This window comes from Malaya genurostris, chromosome 1 (genome assembly GCF_030247185.1).
Source record: "Malaya genurostris strain Urasoe2022 chromosome 1, Malgen_1.1, whole genome shotgun sequence".
Taxonomy (NCBI): domain Eukaryota; kingdom Metazoa; phylum Arthropoda; class Insecta; order Diptera; family Culicidae; genus Malaya; species Malaya genurostris.
Window position 1 is genome coordinate 61,762,957 of NC_080570.1, and position 24,891 is coordinate 61,787,847.

A 24,891-nucleotide genomic window follows, 5' to 3' on the forward strand; every position below is an offset into this window, starting at 1 on the left:
TTATACAAAACATTTGAATTTATTTTTGAACGATAACGCCAAAAAATTAGTCAAAATAATGTTTATTTTTTCATCCTAGATCCTCCCCACGCCCCCTATCATCACGACGTGATAATCGACTTAACCATCTTACCAACGATCTCATGCTAATAAACTATACCACTGAAAAATTGTAAATAGTATTCAAAGTGGTATAATAAATAAAATTTAATGTAAACAAATAAATGTGAAATTGGGAAAATTAACTAAACAAAAGAAAGCTGTTGTTCCATGATACTAGTTTATTGATTCCAATCAAAACTTTTCGCAGATTCCTCCCAAATAAGGGGCGAAATGAACGAAAAACGTCACACGTGAATCCGAAAACCGAACAAAACCAATTTTTCCGCTCAAGGAACATCTGATTCTTATAGAGTATCCAAATTTATCAGCCTATCACAAACGGTTTTGTATTGTATCTCATGAGTACCAATTATGATGACCGTTTGTTCGATGAACTTCTTCTGTATGGCCGAATTGATTATATCACATATATCCGGATGAATTTGTTCCACCAGCAAAAGCTACAATAAAGAATGAATCACAATTATCAATTACTCAAACAAAATAACCTCTCAAAGGCTTACGGATGGTTTTTTCAAGAAGCACCGCGCTAAACAGAGCAACTGACGATCTTTCAGGGACAGTTGGTAAAATTCACTATCTAATTTATCCGGCAGCTGCGAGACCGCTTCGAACAGTTTAGCCTCCTTCAATACATTGTTCACCTGATCAGTTCGTATTTTACCATCCGGATTAAGGAATGTTCCAACCGAAATATTGCTCGCCTTCGGATCACCTGGTATTACACCGATCTGATGTCGCAGCTGTTCGACATTTAATCGTGCGATATCGATTTGATTTAAACTAACCGTTCCTTTATTGAGTGAAATAATTCGACACAATAGAGGAATTATTAACTGACTTCCTTTGCCAGTTAAAGCGACAGTTTCGGCGGCTTGAACCATTAGCTTGGGAATTTTCAGTATTTTTTCATTTGCCACTCTATAAACGACATCCTTAAAGACTACGGATACTCCAATGTCAGAATTGGTGAGTGTCGATGGTTGATGTGTTTCTTCTATAGTTTGTAGATCCTGTAGATAACCAAAGTTTAGTTATGAGTTTGAAGTTTCTAAGATATTCTGTTGCATTCCGTTTCCAGAAAATAAAATATTAGGTTTTTTCCAGAAAGCTTCATTTCTCAGAACGCTATTTTCTCAAGAGTCTAGAAATTATATTTCTGAATTTCGAATTCCGAATAGAGTCGCAGTTTTAGTTAAATTCAACTACTTCACAAAATTGTTATTTTAACAGTCACAGTATTGTTATTTTATGTCAAAAGTTGAAATCATTCGCAAAATTATACACAATCTCAGTCTTCTTAGATCAAATTACACCTTTTAATATATATGTATTTATGTTCAAACAAAAGAACGAATGATGTTTTGGGAAAGATTCAAAGAAAAGTTTTTCATAAACGCTCTAAAATTCAATGAAAAAATGAAATTATATCTAAGAATAGAACAAGTTGTAGTAATTCTAATTTATAGTTCTTCTAGTGAAGTTCAAGAATAATTCGGAATGGTAACTGTTTATTTTGAGACATAGATAATTTTCAGTCAAATTTACGTGACATTTTCCAAACAAAAAACGAATACCTTTGGAAAAAGTAAATTTATAGTTTTTGGAGACGAGACTGCCGAGCAATAGTTTCTGAATCTGTATTTGCTAGAACTGTACACTTACCATGATGTTATTTTGAAGAACATCTATCTTCTTTCCAGCTATTACAGATTGAAGCATACTTCCTACGAATCGTTGCAAACTACTTACAAGCGTCAGATAGGCGAACATAGCCAGTGTGTAGCGGTGAATCGACATTTCCGAATCAGGCGTCAGAAGCAGAATCAACAGTAAAGCCAACATTCCCACGAAGAAGGCACAGAAGTTTACCCAAAACTCAACAAAAAATTGTATTGATTTGTACATGAAGATCGCTGTGCTGTTCTCTTCCACATTGTCATAGAATCTGCAAGGAACGAAATCTTGCTTATGTAAAACTGAAAAATCAGTATTTTTTCTGATTACTATTACATGGGAGACCTAACATTCTCAAAAAAAAACTTCTTGGGAAAGTATAGAAGAGATAGGAAACAAGACATCCCTTCGATCAGTATTCAAACCCGCGTTTTCTCAGATGGTTGTTGGTTTAGTTACTGTAATGAGAGTTAGAATTTGAAGGAAACATCGAGGATATACGGGAGTAACAAAATTTGGTAAGAACAACAATGTGAGTCGTCACAATCATTGCGATGGTGAAGTGTTAATGAATCATGCCAGCAATTTAAAAGACGAAAAGGAAGTTCGATTCATGCTCGAGGACATATTTCTTTTTCCATGTTTTCTAAGAACGTTTTCAAAACGTTTTTCATTTTCTAGCTTTCATGATCGAAAAAACAGTCCTCTATGAAAATTGTAATTTATTATTACAAATGGAATAAAAAATAGTCCGTTCAATATTATAAAAGAGTTTATACTTGTGTCAGGATCTTTGATTCTCAGATCCTCATTAACCCTCAAAGTAATACGGAGTAAAAACATAATGAGTCCATAAACTGCTGGTGATACTTACTCTTGTACGAAGTTCGATACGTAATCAAAAGATTGCGTCACAGCCCGCCCTAGAAGGTGGTTGGTTAGAATTGAGAACATTCGTTTCTTGGAGAGATGCTCATAGTTGTAAAGATGCTGTAGGCTATATTTTAGGTAGAGAATTAATGCAACTGTGATCGGTACCAGAACGAAAATGATGAACACCGTCCAATAGTTAGCTATTATGAGCAGCGTGAGGGATAATGCAATCATCAATGCCTGTTGAATGCTACTGTCGATGTACGTGAACCCATTCGTTATGGTATCAACGAATAAATCTATCACATCCGAAATGCTGGTAGATTGCAAGTATGCCAATGAAGATCTCAATAGTTCTTTGATAAGCAATTGTTGGTAAGATTTATTTCGGTTTGCCGTAACTCGCGCCACGTATATCTTACAAATGTTGTCGATGAAAAAGGTGCACACGATCACTCCCAAACAGATTGTACTCAACCACGGATTAATATCTCCTTGTTCAACAATTACTATTAGCGTGAATATCGGACCGAAATAGAGTAAATTGTTGATCAGGTGAAGTGAAATGAGTGAAATGTAGTCACATATAGAGTAGTGTCGAACATGATCTGTTGCAGCTCTGTGCTTGGATTGATAAAACTGAATGGAATCAGTATCCTGCGTACTACCGCTTGGCACCGTCGATAGGTGATTACTTTTACGAAAAGCACTTTTTGAAATATATAGTGCAGCTGGATCACTTCCCGAACAGTGTCGTTGTCCTACACCACGACAAAATACTGCAATATTACTTATTCGAGTCATTTCCATGTACGATGGCATGCTGTTGATTTCAGCGTAGCTTCCTTCGCGATATATAGCTCCATCCTCGATGCGAAACACGCGCTCGCAAAATTGCAGAAGCTATCCCAAGTAAAAAAATATTTACGTTCTGTTTTTTTTTTTCATAAACTGTAATCGAAGTCTAACCTCATTGAACTGCGTCACAATAACAGCGGTTTTGTGCTGCTGTTGGAAAATATTCAGCATGTTACCGAAAAGTTCTTTCGCCACCTGGCGGTCGGTGAAACGATTGAACGGTTCATCAAGCAGTATTATCTGGCGATGGCAGTAGATTGCACGTGCCAACACAATTCGTTCCAACTGTTGAACGGTTAGTTCGAGATAAGTTATCGGTATGTCATCTGCTCCAGCAGCCTGTAGAATGTCTTCATTCAATTTCATTGCATTGGTGGCCAAGTAGTAACTGAAAAAGATTAAAAACCAAAAATATCAATGCACAGTTTTTGTGTTTATTTTATTTCGAGAAAAGAAAGCCTTGGAGCATGAAGTGACAGTAATACCGTCTCTCTTAGCCATACAATCTACTTCTTTCTATCAAAGTTTACTTGATTTATGAGTTTATTTGGTTTATGATCTAACATAGCCTTCACTAAGGCATCATTCACAAATTACGTCTCGCTTTAGAGGGGAGGTGGGGGTTTCAAATTGTAACAGGAGGAGAGGAGGAGAGGGGAGAGAGGATACTTGACAAAACGTTGTGTCACAAATGTTTGATTTCGATTGAAATGTGTGACTAGTAAGTATAACATCTAGTATAACATTCGAAAGATTTCTAACCATAGATAAATGTTTATACTTCACGTGCGATACCTTTGCACACATTCTAAGGGACCAAAGATAAACTATGAAGTGATGGGTAAATATATTAAAAAGCTGGTATCGTTTGTCAATAAGCGGGTTCAACGATTTGAATAGTCAAAACTTGTCGATGAACTACCAAATCGTGGTTCGGTAGAAAAAATCACCAAAGAGGACAATAAACGAATCGTAGGTATGTATTCGCGTAATCCTAGCTTGTCCTTACGTCAAGGACAAGCGAAATTGAAACAAAAAGGTATCGAGTTATCACACGTTGCCATCTGGGAACATATGTGCGCAAACAATGTAAAAAAACGAAACATAGCACTTGCAAGAAAAAAATGATCCCAAACACCGAGGCCGGATCTGTACTGAATAGAACCGGGAAAATTGCATTGTGACACTTGATTGCCCTTCGTAATCGTCTGATGCAAATCCTATCAAAATCGTGTGACAAATTCGACTCATTTGGAAGGCGCTTTCTTGGAGATGCCAAGTAATTTATGAGTAATTGTTGCTGGTGATCATTGGACTCACTATTAAACTGAGAGCGCGTTACCTTAGAATATATTTAATGTATAATAAGTCAGAAACTATAAATAAACATACTATTTGATAATTATGCTGGATACGCTCTTACTTAACATATTGTCCGTCATGTCAAATGACCTTGACAGACTGATTAAAATCATCGTCAACTGTACTCGGTACGGTGAAAGTGACTGTCAAATGAGATACTCGAAAGTTCTATCACAAATGAATTGCCAGACATGACAGTCACGATCTTTTTTTGGCACACATCCACGGTCCTCCGTGAAACTGGCACCAATGGTGATAAATTAGTTGCACTGCTGAGTGCCCATCATTGAGGTTTCTATGCCCGGTGAAAAATGAACGGTGGCCCTACTGAAAAATGGGTGGCCAACACGTTTCCTGATGAAAACAAAACAATATGTAAAAGCGATTCACACGTAGCATAAAGCGGCTATCACCTGAATGGAACGATTACGGAACAACAACATTAATTGTAAGCAATTCATATGAAAGGACACTACGTCAAGTTCACGGAACTTTTTAACGTCGGATACGTGAGCAATATTCGGCTAAATAAAATTAATAAACCAATATGGACGTCGACCGAAGTTGATTGATCGTCTGAACTGTGTTTAATGCATTCGTTTCCTGATGAAAACAAACCAATCTCATTTGCATTTGTGGTTGTAAGTGAGCTGTCAGAGAGCCTAATACATGCATAATGCAAATGTCAAACCGTGAGAACCCTTTCGATTCGGTATAGTTCATTCACGCAGATAAATGGAGCTTGTTTAAAATAACAAATCAGTTAGTAGATTTTTTTATCTGATTCATGATAATTTCAAGCTAGAATATGATTGTTTCAAACCATTTTCTCCCTTCAACATCAACAAAGATCTCTGTTCAATGTGAATAAATGTTTTGGTCTTGCCAAACGAAAAACATAATTATTCCAGCTGATTTTATTTTTGAAATAATTCATCTATATATTGCGTATCAACAAAAGTAGAGTTAATTTTATTGGAAATATCTATGTTAATTTAATTTAGCTTTATCTTTATGTAAAGAACAAAATTGATTCATTTTATCTGTTGTCTTATTTGTGTAATGATACAACAAAGGTTATTGTTCCAAAGAACCGTATCAGTCCTATTTCTTATAAACCAGAGCTGTTTTTTTCAATCGAGAATGAACAAAAAAAATTTAATTCGCGTTTCAAATGTAAAACTTTATCTACTTATATATTTTTCAGCGGACTTTTCAACAATCCAAGCGTAAGTATTGATAATTAATAATATTAGAAACTGCAATAACACATTTTATTCACAACATATATTTGATGCAGGTTATCTCTGTTCTTACCGGAAGAGCAGCGAGAAAGGTCACCGAATCATTGAACAAACTTTAAGAAGTAATATTGGATTGATTGTGGTATGTAGATAAATATTGTAAATGTATGGAATATAAATACAGGGTCCGCCATGTAACATTTTTTTTTTGAACTAGCGGTTATTTCGACATTGCCACTTTTGATTTGACAGAAACTTAGTTTTATCCTTCCGCTGAACGAGAATGGTTTGGTATACGCTCGAGGAACACGTGAAAATAGTGCAGTTTTACTTTGAAAATCATGCTAATGTTGCGGAATGTGTTTGCCAAAAAATCATCTTCTCGGATTAGGTACATTTTCATCTCGGCGGGTATGTTTATAAGCGAAATTGTCGCATCTGGGGGACGGAAAACCCGGAGAAGCCGATGCATCCTCAGAGAGTGACGGTTTGGTGCGGATTCAGGTCTGGCGGCATCATTGGGCCATTTTTCTTCAAAAATGAGGCAGGAGCCACCACCACGGTCAATGGCGAGCGCTACCGCGCCATGTGATTTGACGCCGTTAGACTATTATCAAAGACACCATATTAACAAGATATCCAGCTCTCACATTTCCCGAACAAATCATTGGCAACATCCTTTTTTGCGAGCATGTCGCCCCCAGACGAGCCCACATCGAATCTTATACATAGAAGTAGGGGAGAAAAATGTCAAATTCGTGCGCGCCAAAATAGCAGGGTTGCGCACCCATACAATTGACATGATATGTTGAATGTGATGCCGTGCGATGGCGTTGCTGAACTGAAGATTGACTTCGCTCCAAGCTGACAGGGTCTGCTATTAACTTTGGGGGGCTGTCAAAGACAAGTGTTATGTGGACAAGCCAGAAACAATTCAAGCATTAAAGGACAACATTCGTGCAGCCATAGCTGAAATAAAGCTGCATACAATCGAAAATGTACTACAAAACTGGACCGACCGTATGGCGTACTGCAAGGCCAACCGAGGCAGCCATTTGAATGAAATTATATTCCACAATTAACCGGAAGGTTTGTACTTTAATATGAAAAAATAAAGTTTGAAATCGGATGAACCGTTTGTGTTTTATTGCATGTTTTAAAAAAAAGTTACATGGCGGACCCTGTATAATTGGAATACCTTACAAATATATAAATCAACATAAATATAAATGTACCTAATACAAACCTTCAAATTATTTCTAAAAAAATCATTTCACTCGTAAAAACAAAACGAAATGAATAATTTTAACAAACAAAAGCGTAAGTTGAAATACTAATCATTTCATGTTATTATCTTATCATTTATTTCAAGTGCCAAGTTTATAAATCCGAAGCACTATAAATATTACCTTTACCTAAAATTAGTTCATTTTAATTGAAATTTAAAAAGAAATTGACAGGAACGCACAAATAAAATGTTTGTAGGTATTATAAAACTATTTATTGAAACAAACTAATTCACTGAGAAAAATCAAATATCTAGTTTTGTAATTTCAAGGAACTATTTTTGCTATATTAAACCAATTTTTCTTTTGTCACTATTTCAATAAAATGAATCGTTGCATGAAAGCCAAAGTTAGTTACATTTATAATATTTTTCTCTACGTGTTTGTATATATTGAGGCATGGCACACTTTGGTTGAAATGATAACAATGCAATTAATCTCGCGCTCCACCAAGCGGTGAGTGCGGTCATTTCAGAAGGTACCGGGAACGAACCACATTTTTTTAATATTTATAAGCACGTACATGTTTTTATTATTTATCTTTGTTTCTATGCCCAAGTAAAAGTATGCTCAGTCAAAGACAGGCGACTTTTTTGTTTTCTCTCTCATTCTCCTATTCCCTGTTGAAATAAAAAAAAATCAAAGAGAGTACTTCAGTCGGTGTTGAACAGTCGTTCGCACCGCACGCGTATAGCTCTTGGCTCCTGGAATTTTTTTCTGGCTACCTAGAGTTTCATTGATTCAAGGCTTCAGTCTTTTTCAAGGCTACCTGAATCACTAACTAAGTGATACAAAGAGTGATATTAGAGTGACTAAGAAATTAATCAGCCTTTTTTAAGGCTAGCTAGGAGTCTAATCGAAGACTAATTTAGCCTAGTTAATTTAATTTAAAATTTCATTAATTTCAAAAATGCCTGCGTCCAACCGGAAAGGCAACAAGCCTAAGGCTAAAAATAATTCAATACGGAATAAATCACAATCCGTTATTCAACATTTTTCTAATAACATTCACGATCTTATAGAATCTGAATGTAAAAATAAAAGACAACGGACGGATTTCCCTTCCGTTGATTCTATGCCATCTAACAATATTTACGAGATTCTTCCTGAATCCGATTGTAGCGACATAGAAGAAAATTCTTCAAAAATTCCCAAAATGGACGCTTGTCGTTCTGGGAAGAAACATCAATCTATGCCACCAGTGACGGTGATGATTTCCGACTTCAAAGCATTCCGTACTGAGCTTTCTACTTTTCTCCCGGAAGTAAAAGTCTCATTTCAAATCGGACGAAGAGGAGAATGTCGAGTCTTGGTGGATGGATTGGAAGATTACGAACGTCTTATTCGATATTTGTTCGAGAAACTTCATAAATTTTATTCATATGATATAAAATCAGACAGACCCTTCAAGGCTGTCTTGAAAGGATTATCAAATGATCAAAGTATTGATGAAATTAAAAATGAACTAAAAGAATTGCTTGGTTTTGCCCCTTCCCAAGTAATACTTATGAAAAAAAGAGCGAATGGTACTTCTAAACCACGCTCTGGAATTTCCCATGAACTTTACCTAATACACTTCAATCGAAGTGATGTAAACAATTTGAAAACTTTAGAAAATGTACGTTTCATTTCCCACATTAAAATTCATTGGGAACATTATAAACGGCATAATCGTATTGCAAACTTAACGCAATGTCGTCGTTGCCAAGGCTTCGGTCATGGAACCAAAAATTGTCATATGGATATACGGTGTTTGAATTGTGGTAAATCGCATTCGAAAGACGATTGTCCAACGAATGAAACCACTGATAAATTTTCATGTTCAAATTGCAATGGAAATCATAAATCCAATTATTTGAAATGTCCTGTCAGGGAAAAAATTTTAAACGCTCGTTCGCTTCGACAACAAGTCAAATCAACGACCTTAAATTTACAGAACATACCTGAAAATCAGAAAACCGTTACAAATGCCACGCCTAATTCGGCACTGATTTCTTCGAAACAAAAAACAGGTACGCCTGCCAATTCGTCTTCTAACGAAAACAATTCATTGACAGGTAGATCGACCTCGTCATCATCTTCTTCTAATGTCAGTTATGCTGGTATATTAGGTAGAAATCTATCACCTATTTCTTCTAATGTAAATAATCAAAACACAGGACCGCCTTGCAGTTCTTCTTCTAACGAAAACAATTTATTAATAGGTAGACCGGCCAAATCATCTTCTTCTAATGGCAGTCTACCTACAAATATTCCTTCAATGCCATTCGCTTCTTTAAATGAAGTCGATTTAGGCGATATAACTGAAAATAAAATGATCTACCTACAAGATCAACTTTTTCAAATGATCATCCAAATGAATTCAACTTCATCACTTTTTGAAGCATTTCAAATCGGATGGAAATTTGCAAATAATATTATAATGAATTTAAAATTTAACAGTGATGTTAAATAATTATTTGAATATTTTAAATTGGAATGCTCGATCTTTGAAATCGAGTGAAGATGAATTTTATAATTTTCTCAAAGTTCACAAAATTCATATTGCCATTGTGACAGAAACTTTTCTTAAACCAAATGTAAAATTGAAAAGTAATCCACATTATGTGGTTCATCGATTTGACAGGTTTACTGGAATGGGTGGTGGAGTTGCCATTTTTGTCCAACGGCAAATTAAACATCGAATTTTACCTTCTTTCAATACTAAAGTTATTGAAAGCTTGGGAATCGAAGTTGAAACCATTCATGGAATTTATTTCATCGCTGGAGCATATTTGCCATTCCAATGCACCGGCGAACAATTAAATTTCTTTAAAGGCGATTTGCAAAAACTTACAAGATATCGATCGAAATTTTTCGTAATAGGGGACTTAAATGCTAAGCATGTCCAGTGGAATTGTAGGCAAAATAACAGTAATGGTAAAATACTTCATAATCAACTCTCAGCTGGTTACTTCACAGTTCTTCATCCCAGTAATCCTACTTGTTTCTCTTCCGTGAAAAACCCGTCTACAATTGATCTGGTTCTAACAGATCAAAGTCACATTTGTAGTGAACCGATTACTCATGCTGACTTTGACTCAGATCATCTTCCAGTAACATTCAGACTTTCCAACGAAGCTATAATTAATCCAATTAGTTCTATTTTCAACTATCATAGAGCTAATTGGTTGGATTACAGATCTCACATTGAAAATCATGTGGATCATGAAACTATTTTAGAAAATTCTGCGGACATCGACACAGCAATTGACAATTTGAATCATTATATTATCGAAGCTAGAAATCTTTCAGTTCCCAAAGCTCAAACTAAATTAAATTCTCCTATCATCGATGACAATCTTCAACTGCTCATTCGGTTGAAGAATGTTCGTCGACGACAATATCAACGTTCTCGTGATCCTGCTATGAAAAACATAGTTAAGGATTTACAAAAAGAAATTAAACATAGATTTACTCTTTTGCGAAATGAAAATTTCGCTAAAGAAGTTGAACAAATTAAACCATATTCTAAACCTTTCTGGAAACTTTCTAAGGTTCTTAAGAAACCTCAGAAACCAATTCCTGCTCTCAAGGAAGGAAATCAAATACTTCTTACAAATGGTGAAAAAGCTCAAAAACTTGCTCAGCAGTTCGAGAGTGTTCACAATTTTAATTTAAACGTTGTGAGTCCTATTGAAAATGAAGTCTCACTGAAATATGATCATATTTCAACCCAAGTGTTATCACACGATGACATTATTGAGACGAATTTTGATGAAATTAAATCAATTATTAGGAAACTCAAAAACATGAAGGCTCCTGGTAATGATGGAATTTTTAATATTCTTATTAAAAATCTTCCCGATGTTGCCTTGAGACTCCTGGTTAAAATTTTCAACAAGTGTTTTTCATTAGCTTACTTCCCAAAAAGATGGAAAAACGCTAAAGTAATTCCTATTCTAAAACCTGATAAAAACCCAGCAGAAACATCAAGTTATCGCCCAATTAGCTTACTTTCTTCTATCAGTAAACTTTTTGAAAAAATTATCTTGTTGAGAATGATGACTCATATAAATGAGAATTCAATTTTTTTACCAGAGCAGTTTGGATTTCGTCATGAACATTCAACTACTCATCAGCTTGTCAGAGTAACGAACATGCTAAAATCAAATAAATCTTCTGGGTTATCCACTGGAGTTGCTCTTCTAGACATAGAAAAAGCATTCGACAGTGTTTGGCACAAAGGTTTAATAGCAAAAATGTCCGATTTCCAGTTTCCTATTTATTTGATCAAAATGATTCAAAATTATTTAACTGATCGTACTCTTCAGGTTAGCTATCAGAACTGTAAATCTGAATTGCTACCCGTACGAGCCGGTGTTCCGCAGGGTTCGAGCGTAGCTCCAATCTTGTATAATATTTTCACTTCTGATCTTCCAAATCTACCCGTTGGTTGTCAGAAATCGCTATTCTGTGACGACACAAGTCTGTTAGCCACAGGTATTATGATTATCTGTCAAAATGGAAAATTAAACCAAATGCAGCAAAAACGCAATTAATTATCTTTCCTCACAAGCCAAGAGCTTCTTTTCTTAAACCAAACAATAATCACATTCTTAAATTGAATGGCTTGGAATTGACATGGTCTGATCAAGCTAAATACTTAAGTTTAACGTATGACAAAAAACTCACTTTCAAGGATCACATTGAAGGAATCCAGGCAAAGTGTAATAAATATATTAAATGTTTATATCCTCTTATAAACAGAAATTCTAAGCTCTGTCTAAAAAACAAACTGTTAATTTATAAACAAATTTTCAGACCAGCCATGCTTTATGCGGTACCAATTTGGTCAAGTTGTTGTTCCACCAGGAAGAAAACGCTTCAAAGGATTCAGAATAAAATTCTGAAAATGATTCTGAAGCGTCCTCCCTGGTTTAGTACAAATGAGTTACACAGACTCACAAATATAGAACCATTAGATGTAATGTCACATAATATTATAAGCAAATTCCGACAAAAATCGATGCAATCTTCAATTGAATCGATTCGCTCTCTGTATTAGTTAGTAAGTTAGTATATAAGTTCCTTTTCCCCATTACACAATACAAGTAGGTTTAGAATTTTCCCTACACAATAATCTCAGAATTGCGGAAGCAAATAATGTCTTCATGGTAATAACCAAATCATATATATATATATATATATATATATATATATATATATATATATATATATATATATATATATATATATATATATATATATATATATATATATATATATATATATATATATATATATATATATATATATATATATATATATATATATATATATATATATATATACAGGGTGATTTTTTAAGAGCTTGAGAACTTTTTTAAACAATAAAACGCATAAAATTTGCAAAATCTCATCGGTTCTTTATTTTAAACGTTAGATTGGTACATGACATTTACTTTTTGAAGATAATTTCATTTAAATTTTGACCGCGGCTGCGTCTTAGGTGGTCCATTCGGAAAATCCGCTTTTTTATCGACAAATTTTGTTCAGCGATGAGGCTCATTTCTGGTTGAATGGCTACGTAAATAAGCAAAATTGCCGCATTTGGAGTGAAGAGCAACCAGAAGCCGTTCAAGAACTGCCCATGCATCCCGAAAAATGCACTGTTTGGTGTGGTTTGTACGCTGGTGGAATCATTGGACCGTATTTTTTCAAAGATGCTGTTGGACGCAACGTTACAGTGAATGGCGATCGCTATCGTTCGATGCTAACAAACTTTTTGTTGCCAAAAATGGAAGAACTGAACTTGGTTGACATGTGGTTTCAACAAGATGGCGCTACATGCCACACAGCTCGCGATTCTATGGCCATTTTGAGGGAAAACTTCGGAGAACAATTCATCTCAAGAAATGGACCGGTAAGTTGGCCACCAAGATCATGCGATTTGACGCCTTTAGACTATTTTTTGTGGGGCTACGTCAAGTCTAAAGTCTACAGAAATAAGCCAGTAACTATTCCAGCTTTGGAAGACAACATTTCCAAAGAAATTCGGGCTATTCCGGCCGAAATGCTCGAAAAAGTTGCCCAAAATTGGACTTTCCGAATGGACCACCTAAGACGCAGCCACGGTCAACATTTAAATGAAATTATCTTCAAAAAGTAAATGTCATGTACCAATCTAACGTTTAAAATAAAGAACCGATGAGATTTTGCAAATTTTATGCGTTTTATTGTTTAAAAAAGTTCTCAAGCTCTTAAAAAATCACCCTGTATAACAGGGCTGAAAAGTCACCACTTGTGGCTGAACACCCAATTTAAATCTTAATAATTTAATTTTAACTCATATTCCAATGAATAGTTATTTAAAAAAAAAAAATAAAACAAAAAAAAATAAAACAAAAAAAAAAGAGAGTACTAACATAAATTGATAAAATTCATTGTTCTTTGCAAAAAGTCATCGGACTTCGAAGTTTATTGGTGTAAATGAATATAATTCAATGTTAATGCTGTTTGAATAATATTTAGTCACATCGTAATCAAGCAGTGACAGGAGAAATGAAATAATATCAATCACATAGGCAATCAATGAGCGGCCTGGTGAGTGTAATATCTTATATCAAGAGAACTTAAGTTCTGACAGATCGGCTCAGACACTCAATATATGGTGATTTGCAGAGACTGGTTGGCAGCAGTCCTGTGACATAAGCTTTCCAATCATCGTCGTGCAAAGTTGCTAGTTGATAGTGACATATGTATAGCAGCCACAAACAAATATACAGACTAGACAGTGGCATTGGCAACAGTGATGTTAAACTGGAAGCAGTGCTGAGTTCCCATCACTATTTGTTTACAGTGCAAATGTCAAAATCACAAAATGTTAGAAAATTTAACACTTCCCGTGAAAATCTCAACGTATCGTGTTAGTCCGGAGAAAATTCGAGTAGGATTTTTATCCGTACTTTGACTACTCGACACACGCAGCTACACAGCGAGATTTTCGCTTGTAGTCAAGTGAAAAGGAAGTCCATTGGACTATAAACGAAAATTAACTGGCAATATTGCCTAAGTTGCTGTACCATCAAATCGGCGTCATCTCAAGAAAGGTGACGCCAACCAGAAAAAAATTAATTTATTGAACCTAAACGTTTTCGTAGCAACTTCGTTGGTGCGTTACCTGCCATGGTTTTCTTGTATTGACTTTGCTAATTGCTTTCCGCACTCACAATACACTTACGCCGCCAAGTGGTGAGTGCGGTCATTAAAGAAGAGACCGGATTTTTTATTTTATTTTTATTTTATTTTTTAGGAGCAAGGGATTCACTCAACAATGAATCAAAATTACTTCAAATGTTCTTCGTCACATTCGGGTCTTATTATTTGTCTTTGGGTGCACCAAACACTATATAAATATGAGGCTAAATGACAATTATGCCAAATTGTCGATACACACTTAAAACCATTTCTTGAGCTCGGCATAATAAAATGCCGAAACTGATCAGCAACACGTAAATTTGCTGATTGCTCAGTAATCAATACGCATGTTTCTGAACTTCGTTAAATGCATTCACTGATATTTCGGTAAAATGCTTCACTTTGCCGAAATTTGGCATAATTGCTTGCTGAATTTATCAGTAAACAACAGATATGCCGACATCAGCAGAGACGTTTGCCGAGATTTCGGAATATGCGCTAGCTGTTGCCGAGATTCAGCACAACAGCTGTCATTTATTGCCGCGTTACATTTTCGCTTCGCATTGTGCGATTATTTTCTAATGAAATTCTCTAGTGAAAAAATGGATAATCTTCGAAGAAGCGTGAAACCACTTGCAAGTAAAAAAATTGAATCAATATAGTGACATGTTTCGCTTTATAAAACGCGACTTTATCAGAGCACTCGCGATTATAAGGGAAAAACACCCAACACGAGGCTCAAAGCGTCCTCGAGACAAAACTTTAGGGGATATGCGAAAAAATAACCCAATGCATGGAATAATTCAATAGATCAAAGTAAGTTTATTTTTTGAACAACACCGTATATGCATCATTAAATATTGAACATTTTTGTAAGCCAAAAATCAATATATATTTTTATTTTCATATTTCCAGCTCGACTCAAGGTGGCCGCATCTAGAAACGCCGCTTTTTATTTATGCTACATGTTTTCAGGTAGGCTTTAAGCACTACTGGCAACAAATTTGTAAGCCTCCTTTAAGTTTTAATAAAATGAATTTTTTATCCTGAATGGCGTGTTTATAATGTTGAGAAAATACAAACAAAATTAATTGACTAGATTTTTAATTACTGATGATTTGGTAATTTATTTTTTTCATTTTTTCGTTTTATTGGATTGCCGAATATTTAGTGAACATTTCACTGAGCAAACAGTAAATCTTATGCTGACGATTTCGGCAATATTTGACGTTTGTCAAATTTGAGGGTGCCGAGACGCTCAGTAATTTTAGTTTTGCCGAGATGATTGCTGATTACTCGGCTGTGCGAATCTCGGCATTTCTTTGCCGAGACTCAGCTAAAAAATTTAAGTGTGTATACCGTATGAATACGGTGATAGATTTATTCGCAGCGGCGTTTTTAGGGGGGCGGCCAACCAATTCTTGGGATTTTCTTTTTGGCTCACTAAAGGCATCTTTCCGTTTTTGGTTTTTTTTTGCTCACTAAACCAACGACAGATTTTGCCCCGGGCGCCAAATTTCCTCGGTACGCCACTGTTGATTCAAAACTTAGTCGAAAGTCTTAAATCGTTAGAAACTATTTCAACTAATTAGACGTCTCAAATTGCTTTAAGAACGAAACGACTAAAATGAGCCAGTATGACGTACCTTGAATTAGTTTATAATTTACATTGGTGTCATACTTACCGCTGTGCATCCATTGGTTCTCCAAACAGCACATTTTCCTTTAAACTGGCGTTCATGAGAACAGGATCGGAAGGGAAAAATGCTAACTTGCCTCTCTGAAGTACTTTTCCTTTCCGAACGTCCGTGTTACGCAGAATGGTGTGCAATAGAGTCGTTTTTCCAGTTCCAGCATTGCCTGTAATACCGATTATCTGTCCAGATACTACTTCGAAACTGTCCAAATAGAGTTTGAAATGTTGACTACTCCCATTCATCGCTGTTGGCCAGTCAACCTCGACCTCGTTGGCTTGGATGGCCAAATTCTCTCGGTTCGGCTTAAGTCGCACACTGTCAGGACTGGACAGTTGGTAAGACTGCTTCAGCTTATCTAGTGCTGCTTTTCCTTGCAGCACATAATAGATGCAATTGCACAAATCCAACATTAGATTTTGGACATGGAATGCAAATATCAATAATAGAATTAAAACTTCAGTACTCTCTGTTTTTATATTAGTGTCACACCAAATAAGATAAAGTCCACCGATGAGAATGGCTGATGTCACGCCTCCAGAAAATTTTGTCGAGTATACATTGCACCATTGTAATGCCCGATATTGACAGTTTAGGTACTCGACAAATCGATCTATGAAAGTGCGATCTAACTCAAGGGATTTAATGTTTTTGAAATTTAAACAGATTTCTTCAACAACGGATAACTTTCGAGCGCCAAAAGCAAGAAACTTTCTGTAGTAAGCCTTGGATATACTCCCTGTAATTAATAGTAGTAGAAGCAATGGCAGAACTCCAAGCAATGGCAAAATTCCGGATAGCGGAAGCAAATAGAATCCAGCTGCGAATGTTAAAATTAGTCCCACAAAAATTCCAATCAGTTGTACACCAGATTCCACAATTTGAAAAAGTATTTCACTCTCTTCGTTTGTCATCGTCATCAGTTGGTGAGCAGAAATATTGTTCACGATATTACTTTTCATTGCTCGTTTGTAAATGGAGGATAGTACAGCGGTTCGCAGGCGTATTGCGGTCCGCAGGTTAAGCCAGTTCTTAACACTGTTAAAAATCATAGACCCAAAGAAGCAAAAATATACTCCCAGTGACAACAATATTCGATCAGTTATGTGCTCTGTCGTTACCAGAGTAGCTGAACTAGAACACGTTTGACGATTAGTTTCGAACTTGATTCCAAGAATCTTTGGAGGTGCATTGGAACAGTTTGAAATGGACGAACAATTTTGGCAACTGCTAGATACGATCGTTTGCATCGATTCGATTGTAAAATTGGAAAACAGTACTATTGCCAGAAATGTCAGAAAGATAGCCAAACAGTGGAATATCGAAGCGATCAATAGTCGGGTTCTCGTGAATCTCCAGATAACTTTGAACATTGATACATTTTTTCGACCATTCATTGTTTCTTCATACTTATAGATGCCCAGGAGTCGTCGGCAATTCACCTCACAGCTATCACTGTAGGGCCGTTTCGGTAAGAGAAAAATCTCGTCCTGTTTGGCATTGCGAGTGTTTGTCGGAATGTTCTGGTAGGCTCGTTGCTTTGCCGGAGAGATGATAAATTTTCTTATCCAGGTGAATGAACTGTTGGACAGACAACCTACATTGTCCACTGGAAGATCAGTATCTCTAAAAAATGGAAAAATGAATTCATTAATTCAAACAGCTTGGTGCTGTTGCTTAAAAAATTCTTACCCAGTATTGCTCACACGGAATGGGATTATGCCGTTCAACGCGGTTTTGTATCGTGACAAACGATTGTGAGGTGTGTACGCTGAGTTGACGCGTGCGCTGCGAACATTGTTGCGCACTCTTCGCTCTGAAAAACATGTGCAAGGTAAGCGTTGTATGAGGTTCGGATATTTATACAACTTTTCTTGAGTTACTGTTGTTAACTTGAGTTACAGTGGTTAACTAGTCTTCCTATCAGCTTAACACTGTTAAATTCTCTTATGGAAAAGTTGTCTATATATTTGTTGACCCTACCCTAGAAATATTTACGTAGCACTAGCAAAACAACGTTATGTTGAGCTTAAATAAAACTGTAAAACGTTTGTTAGGGATCAGGGTAATTTCGCCGTAAGCTATTTTGGCGAAAGCTATTTCGCCGAAAGCCGTTTCGCCGAATGCCATTTCGCTGAATTCTTATTGGTTTTAATATCATGATTAGAATTGATTTAAAAAAAAGACAAAAAGAAAATTATTATGTTTACTCCCGCTTTCTTGACCTACAATCGTACTTCCGAAATGATCCAGAGACTTGAATAATTTTTGTAGATTTATTCATGATCCTCAAAACGAAATTCTCAAAAAAAACTTGTTGACTTTATTAGTGTATCCTACCAGGCAATTGTTTACGGTAATTTCCGATAACTGAGTGCAGATTAAAAAACTAATGCGGCTTCGTCACATCGTTTTGTTCGTATACTATCCGACCTCGCTACCGCTCGTTCGGACCTAACTGAAGCAAAGAAACCTAGCTTTGAGTAGACCGGGCAAACGAGGTGGTTACAGGTTTGAATGCAAGAAGCCACCGATTCCGACGACGGGTCGACGGGCAACTCAGCTGGCATCGCCTTGCCGGCTTTGTGCTGCCGAGCCATCTTGGCTTCGGTTATGTGGCTGCGCCACATCAATTATCCACGAGATATAAAAACATTGAAAACATAGATATTTTTAATAAGTTTGCAGAATTTGCAGTTTTCTAATACATTGGGCCGTATGAATGAACCGTAGCATGCTTGAATTTCGGTAGTAAATGCTACGTGTGGATCACGTTCCTGTCAAAACATGCTACAAACTGTAGTATTTACTACAAGTTTTCGGTAGGTAGCTCTAGAGTTTGCTGATAAAGTGAAGTACAGAAATTAAAAAAGTGGCATCTTTACAGATGTAAGTACGTTTCTTGCTTTGTGCATGCTTATGCCAGCTTTTCCGGCTCTGTGTCGATACGATATGCAGTAAATGCTTAAATTCGGAAGTAGCATTAACTACATGTTCGAACTTGTTTTTTATTCATACCAAACCGCGTTATACTCTGTGGACTTTGTTTTTGAGAAGATACTGCAAACAACAGACTTTACTACATTTTATTCATACGGCCCATTATGTTATGTATTCAAAATTTTCCTTTCGTCGAAATTACCCTTTCGGCGAAATTACCCTTTCGGTGAAATGACTCATTCGGCGAAAAGACCCGCTCCCTTTGTTAGTATGAATTCAGTATGTTACTATATTAACTGTCTTGACAAACTCTAAACAGGGTGAATTCGATCAAAATAGCACACACATATTTACTCACTAAAATCAAACCGATAAATGGATTTTCTTGAAATTTCCTGGGAATAAAATGTTAAACAATAAATAAATACAAGATTTGTTATATTCAATTTCGTCTCCTATCGAAATGCCAGCATCTTCTTTTTCAATACATCCATTGAATGTTGTACAATCTATTTTTTAGTTTTAGCTTAAATTTTCCTCCAATAGCTGGGTTTTGGGATGTATACAAAGCTGCGTATTCATCATTGCCCGGAATTTTTCAATTGGACGAATTGGACCGTGAATTTGTATCAGAATATATGAACCCACCAAATTAATTCAGTTGACTCGGTACCATTCCAACGCGTTTCGAGTGTAGTGGCATTTATTTATTTATTTGCTACATTTGAATCAATTCAAGACAAACTATAGTATCAGGTGTACAACTTTGCTTCCGCCGTTTTCCGATAGGTGGCTGTACATGAACTACCGATGAGAGTATGTTTACCGTCGATCCCGTATCAAATTCCAGAACCGACCGCTGCCTTTACGGTGTTTGGATTGGTGGCTTCATATGGCTCAAATGTACTTAGTGCCCATTCCGGAAGGTAACAAGGTGAACACGGATTCGGCGATCAAAAATCCGGATTCTTTCGTGGATCAAGGAATCCGGAGCCAAATGTTGTGTTTCAACAAGATGGGGTTTCATGCCACATCTTGAACCGCACTTAGGTGTGACTGCTGGAACGTCTGTCATTCTGGGAGAATCTGGCCCTCATCCAGCACCGATCCTAATTCGCTGGATTAGTCAGTAACACATGGATCAATAAGTCCCGAGATTAAAGCAGAGATGGCGCTCGTAGTAAACCAGTAACCACGTCTTTCTAGAGTACTAACCTTTGCTTGAAACGGGTCAAAATTTTAAGTCGATCCGACCAGAAACAGCTGAGTTGTCGAGGTTGGAGGAAAGTCGTTTTGTAGTTTATTTAAAAAAATGGAAAAAACCGAGTTTCGTGTTTTGATAAAACATTGTTTTTTAATGGGTAAAAACACCGTGCAAACGAAATAATGGATTGAAAAATGTTATACGGACTCTTGTCCATCAAAAGCAACGATTTGTCGGTGGTTCGCCGAGTTTAAACGTGGTCGTCCGACACAAATGACGCGGAACGCTCGGGTAGACTTGCGGAAGCCGTTACACCGGAAAATGTGAGTGAAGTGGCAAAAATTATAATGAAAGATCGTAAAGTGAAGCTCCGTGAGATTGCTGAGATGACACAGATATCATATGGAAGTGTATTTACTATCCTTCATGTAAAATTGAGCATGGAAAGGGTTTTTTCCAAGTGGGCGCCGCGATTGCTTTCGATGGAACAAAATGCACCATGCCACAAGTCGATACTCGCCAGATTTAGTTCCCAGTGACTACTGGCTCTTTGCTGATCTTAAAAAAATGCTCCAGGGAAGAAGATTTGGCTCAAATGAGGAGGTCATCGCTGAAACTGAAGCTTATTGTGAAGCGAAAGATAAATTTTTTTATAAACATGGTATTGAAAAATTGGAAAAACGTTGGAACCATTGTATCACCCTAAAAAGTGATTATGTTGATGAATACAAAAAAAAATTTGCAAAAAAAAAGTTGTTTCCATTGTTAGTCTCGGGACTTATTGATCCATGTGTTATGAAGGCAAAGAACTGTTCCCAACGCACTGCCGCCCATACGACGAGCTCAGTATATCTTAAGAAAAAAACATTGTCCCGTACCTGTAGGAAGATGGACCCAGGCTACATTAATAGGACCTGCCGTGCGTTCCAAAAGCTTATGGGAGCAGTAATTGCAGAAAGTCTGACCTCGATCGATGATTAACAAGACTCCGAGAATAAAACCATTTGAAAAGATTTTTTTGTTACGATTATAGAGGTTTCAACCTTAAGTTTGTCGCCTCTTCTAACCAGAAAAACTTTCGGAACCTATGTGCTGGGTTAGGAATCGAACCCAGGTGGGCGGCTGCTCTATCCTACTTCTATGTACGAGATTCGATGCGGACTGTGAATAAATAAATAACAATCGATTCCGATCGATTGACTTTCCTAATCGCATGAATTTAAGTAAAGTGACGAAAAGACACGATACTTAAATGTCATTTTGATAGTTGAGAAAAATTAAAAAAGGTCATTGTGATAGCCGAAAAAAATTAAATTAACGAATCCTTCCAGGTCGGGGCTCAAACATACGACAACTGCTTTGTAAAAATGTTGTAAACTGGACTCAAAACCGCTATTCCCAATCTTAGGGTCAAACGAAAGGTCTTATGGTCCTACCAAAAATTACTGCATATTTTCGGATACAACAAACATTTAAATCGTCCTTTAGAGTGCGATGGCAAAATTGCATAAAGTATTCAAAATTTGAATAAAAAGTAGTACAGTTTGTATGTCATGTTAGTTGGTGGCCGTACGAACCGACTGTGATTATACCGATTCTCGGGTTCCGGTGCAGGAAGTGCATATAATAGTGAACCAACTTCGTTTTCTTAAGGATTACCTATGCGAGTAAAGCACTGTTTCATTCTGTATGTTATACTAGTAAATGCACTAGCAACTCCTTGGTTTATTTCAAAAATCGAAGAGAAAAATTTTGGGATAGAATACCACAATATTATACATGAGAAAGGCATCATTACACCACTAGGTGGATTAAAACTGGTTTTTTTTCTATTCAAACATTGAAATTATACGATTCCAAGATAAAATCGCTTTTCAGTACAGTAATAAAAGTCTTTCATGAATATTCTAACATCCTACATCCTTCGAAGATCTTATCCAGATGCTCAAAAAATTCTTGTATCACATCATCCAGTCTCCCGTTTATCAGTATGTACTTGAACAAAGTGACCGCAAATAATCCAACTGCTCATACTAGGTCGCTTCAGCGAATGTGTCGGAGGACTACAACCTCTCTCTGCAGCGTTCCAAAAGCAAAGTTTCCCATTCATAAGAACTTTCTAATAATCTTCAACCGAGCTCATGAGGAACTGAAATTCCACCAAAATATTATATCTATTGACAACTCTACCCGAAACATTCACTAAAGATAACCCGTATAGGGTAGATAAGCAACCAGAAGTATGAACTAATTCAATGTTTATTCAATGTTATGCAATATAATCGAAAACGATTTTTATGTTTCCTTCTCTTATACTACGTTCAAAGACTTTAAAATGATATGAAAAATGCGCAGCGAGAATGCCGTCAAAAAAAAACAAAAACACTAGATACTCACTCACTTTCTTTTGATCATTGATTGACGTTTCGGCTTCCGATTCAGATATCATTCTCCCGTTGAACGAATCATTGTCAGTCGATGTGAGGCTGCAACATTAGAATATAATTATTGTCTATTCAAACTTATCACCTTGAAATGTCATCAATCTTATTACTCATATTCAGCAAAACAATTATGGTTCAAACAATATTTTAGTCTCATGCCGAAAAAATCCCCACCTTTGAAACGTGTAATCTTCACTTCTATTAAGCATATCCATAGTTATCGTATTCGTTCGCCACAACCGCTTATGAATCTATAAGATCATTTATCGCACTTATTATGAATCACGGTCCGAACATTCCACAGGTTTGAACGGGACTGTGCCTGTGCTGAAATTGAACAGTGATAACAGTGCAAACATGCAGCACAAATTGATAAAAACTGAGCTACGGCAATCATTAACCGATCGGAATATCAGTTCGGGTACCCATTTGCACAAACATCGTGTCTCAGTACTGACACTGGTTTACACGCAAACTACACTGAATTGGTAGGCAATTGCAGCGATCGAAGCAGGGAATCGAAGGCATGGGAGATAACTGACTGTACGTCTGTTCCACATTAAGCTCAACAGGTGAAATGTAAAACGACCCTTAGAATGTATACTTACGATATTTGAGAGTCGCTGATCAGTTTCTTCCGCATTATGCGAATACCTCAACAATGGTTGATTTCAGTTCAATAATAGTCTGCACACGAACAGATTAAACGTTAAGCTGGAAACCATGCGACGATAATGAGTATAAAGTATAGTAATTGATGAAGTAAAATTTGTAAACTGGTGTGAAAAAGAAGCCGCTTGCTTGTCCGCACATACCAAACAGAACTGCTATATGTGATGATAAAAATCTGAATGATAGCGATAAGAGATCTGAATAGTAAGTGGTAAGTAGGGTGCACGTTTGTCTAAAAGGTCTTCGGAGTGTACTGATTTAAATCCAAACAATTGAAATATTGGACGTATCGTCGATATGCATATTTATCTTCGTGATATGATTACGAATCATACCTACCAGTTATACCTATATGAAGTGCATCAAATTGTTCAAATGAAACACTAATTTTGAATGGTAAAACAAAAAAATATTCAAAGTATTGACCATTGCTTTCTACTACAGGTAACAGATATACAAGCTCGGAATTTTTCAAAATCTTGTGTAAATATCAAGTTTACTGTTCGATGGAAGCAAGGAGCTCACTACTACCATCTACTCGAATATTCTCCGCGATCTCTCGAACCGTTACTTTACATTCCGGAACGATAACAAAGTTCTCCTGCCTGTTATAGAAATATTTCAACTACAACAATTTAAACACTTCTCACACGATTTTCCTAAGTGTAAGAGACAATTTTATTTCCATGTCGTTTGAATCATACGTGAAATCAAACGGGACAAAACAAAAACAAACTTGTCATATTAACCAACAGCAAAATACAAATTTTGTGTAAAGTGAATTTAGCACCTGTGTAGGAAATTTCAATTTGCTATACTTTGAAAATATGATGAACATAACTACCATCAAATCGACTGTTCACCTTAATCTGACAAAATTGACAAATTTCTCTTTTGGTGCTCGATAATAATTTTTGCGGTAACGGTCGTCAAATGGTGAGATAACTAAGTCCTCACAAGTCCCTATCTCATGCCTCCCCGAGCATCTATGATGACATTTGGTCAATAGAACGGCGTCGACTGGGTGCTATCGCCTTCTGCGTTAGTAGCAGAATGAGAGGGTGCGAAATGGCTTGTAGGTTGAAGCCCATCCTAAAGTGCAATGTTTATCATAGTGCGTTGCAACATGTAGTTCTGTTGTTTGTTACATCATCTATTATTATTATTATTGTTATTATTATTAGAAGAGCGTAACTTACACTGCGACATTAACTATTATATTGTATCATAGCATATTGTTTCATATATTATCGTCTTACACTATTTCATGTTGTGATATCCTATGTTGTATGGTATTATACTGCATTGCATTGCATATTATATTGTATTTTATTA

At 36.3% G+C, this 24,891-nt stretch overlaps 1 protein-coding gene across 2 annotated transcripts; it reads right to left on the bottom strand.

Annotated features, from left to right (window-relative positions):
• LOC131440244 (ATP-binding cassette sub-family C member 11-like) lies at positions 1–23,713 on the bottom strand. 2 transcript variants are annotated; one of them, XM_058611352.1, is made up of 9 exons: positions 23,493–23,713; positions 22,838–22,926; positions 17,989–18,112; positions 16,288–17,922; positions 3,643–3,919; positions 2,675–3,576; positions 1,789–2,071; positions 627–1,136; positions 1–563 (listed from the first exon to the last, which is right to left on the bottom strand). In XM_058611352.1, the coding sequence occupies exons 1-9, from the start codon at positions 23,525–23,527 to the stop codon at positions 408–410; spliced, it is 4,011 nt and encodes a 1,336-aa protein (XP_058467335.1). In that variant the 5' UTR covers positions 23,528–23,713; the 3' UTR covers positions 1–407. The 2 variants fall into 2 exon arrangements, with proteins under 2 accessions (XP_058467335.1, XP_058467334.1); XM_058611351.1 differs by lacking the exon at positions 23,493–23,713 and adding an exon at positions 23,059–23,341.
• Positions 23,714–24,891: the final 1,178 nt, after the last annotated feature.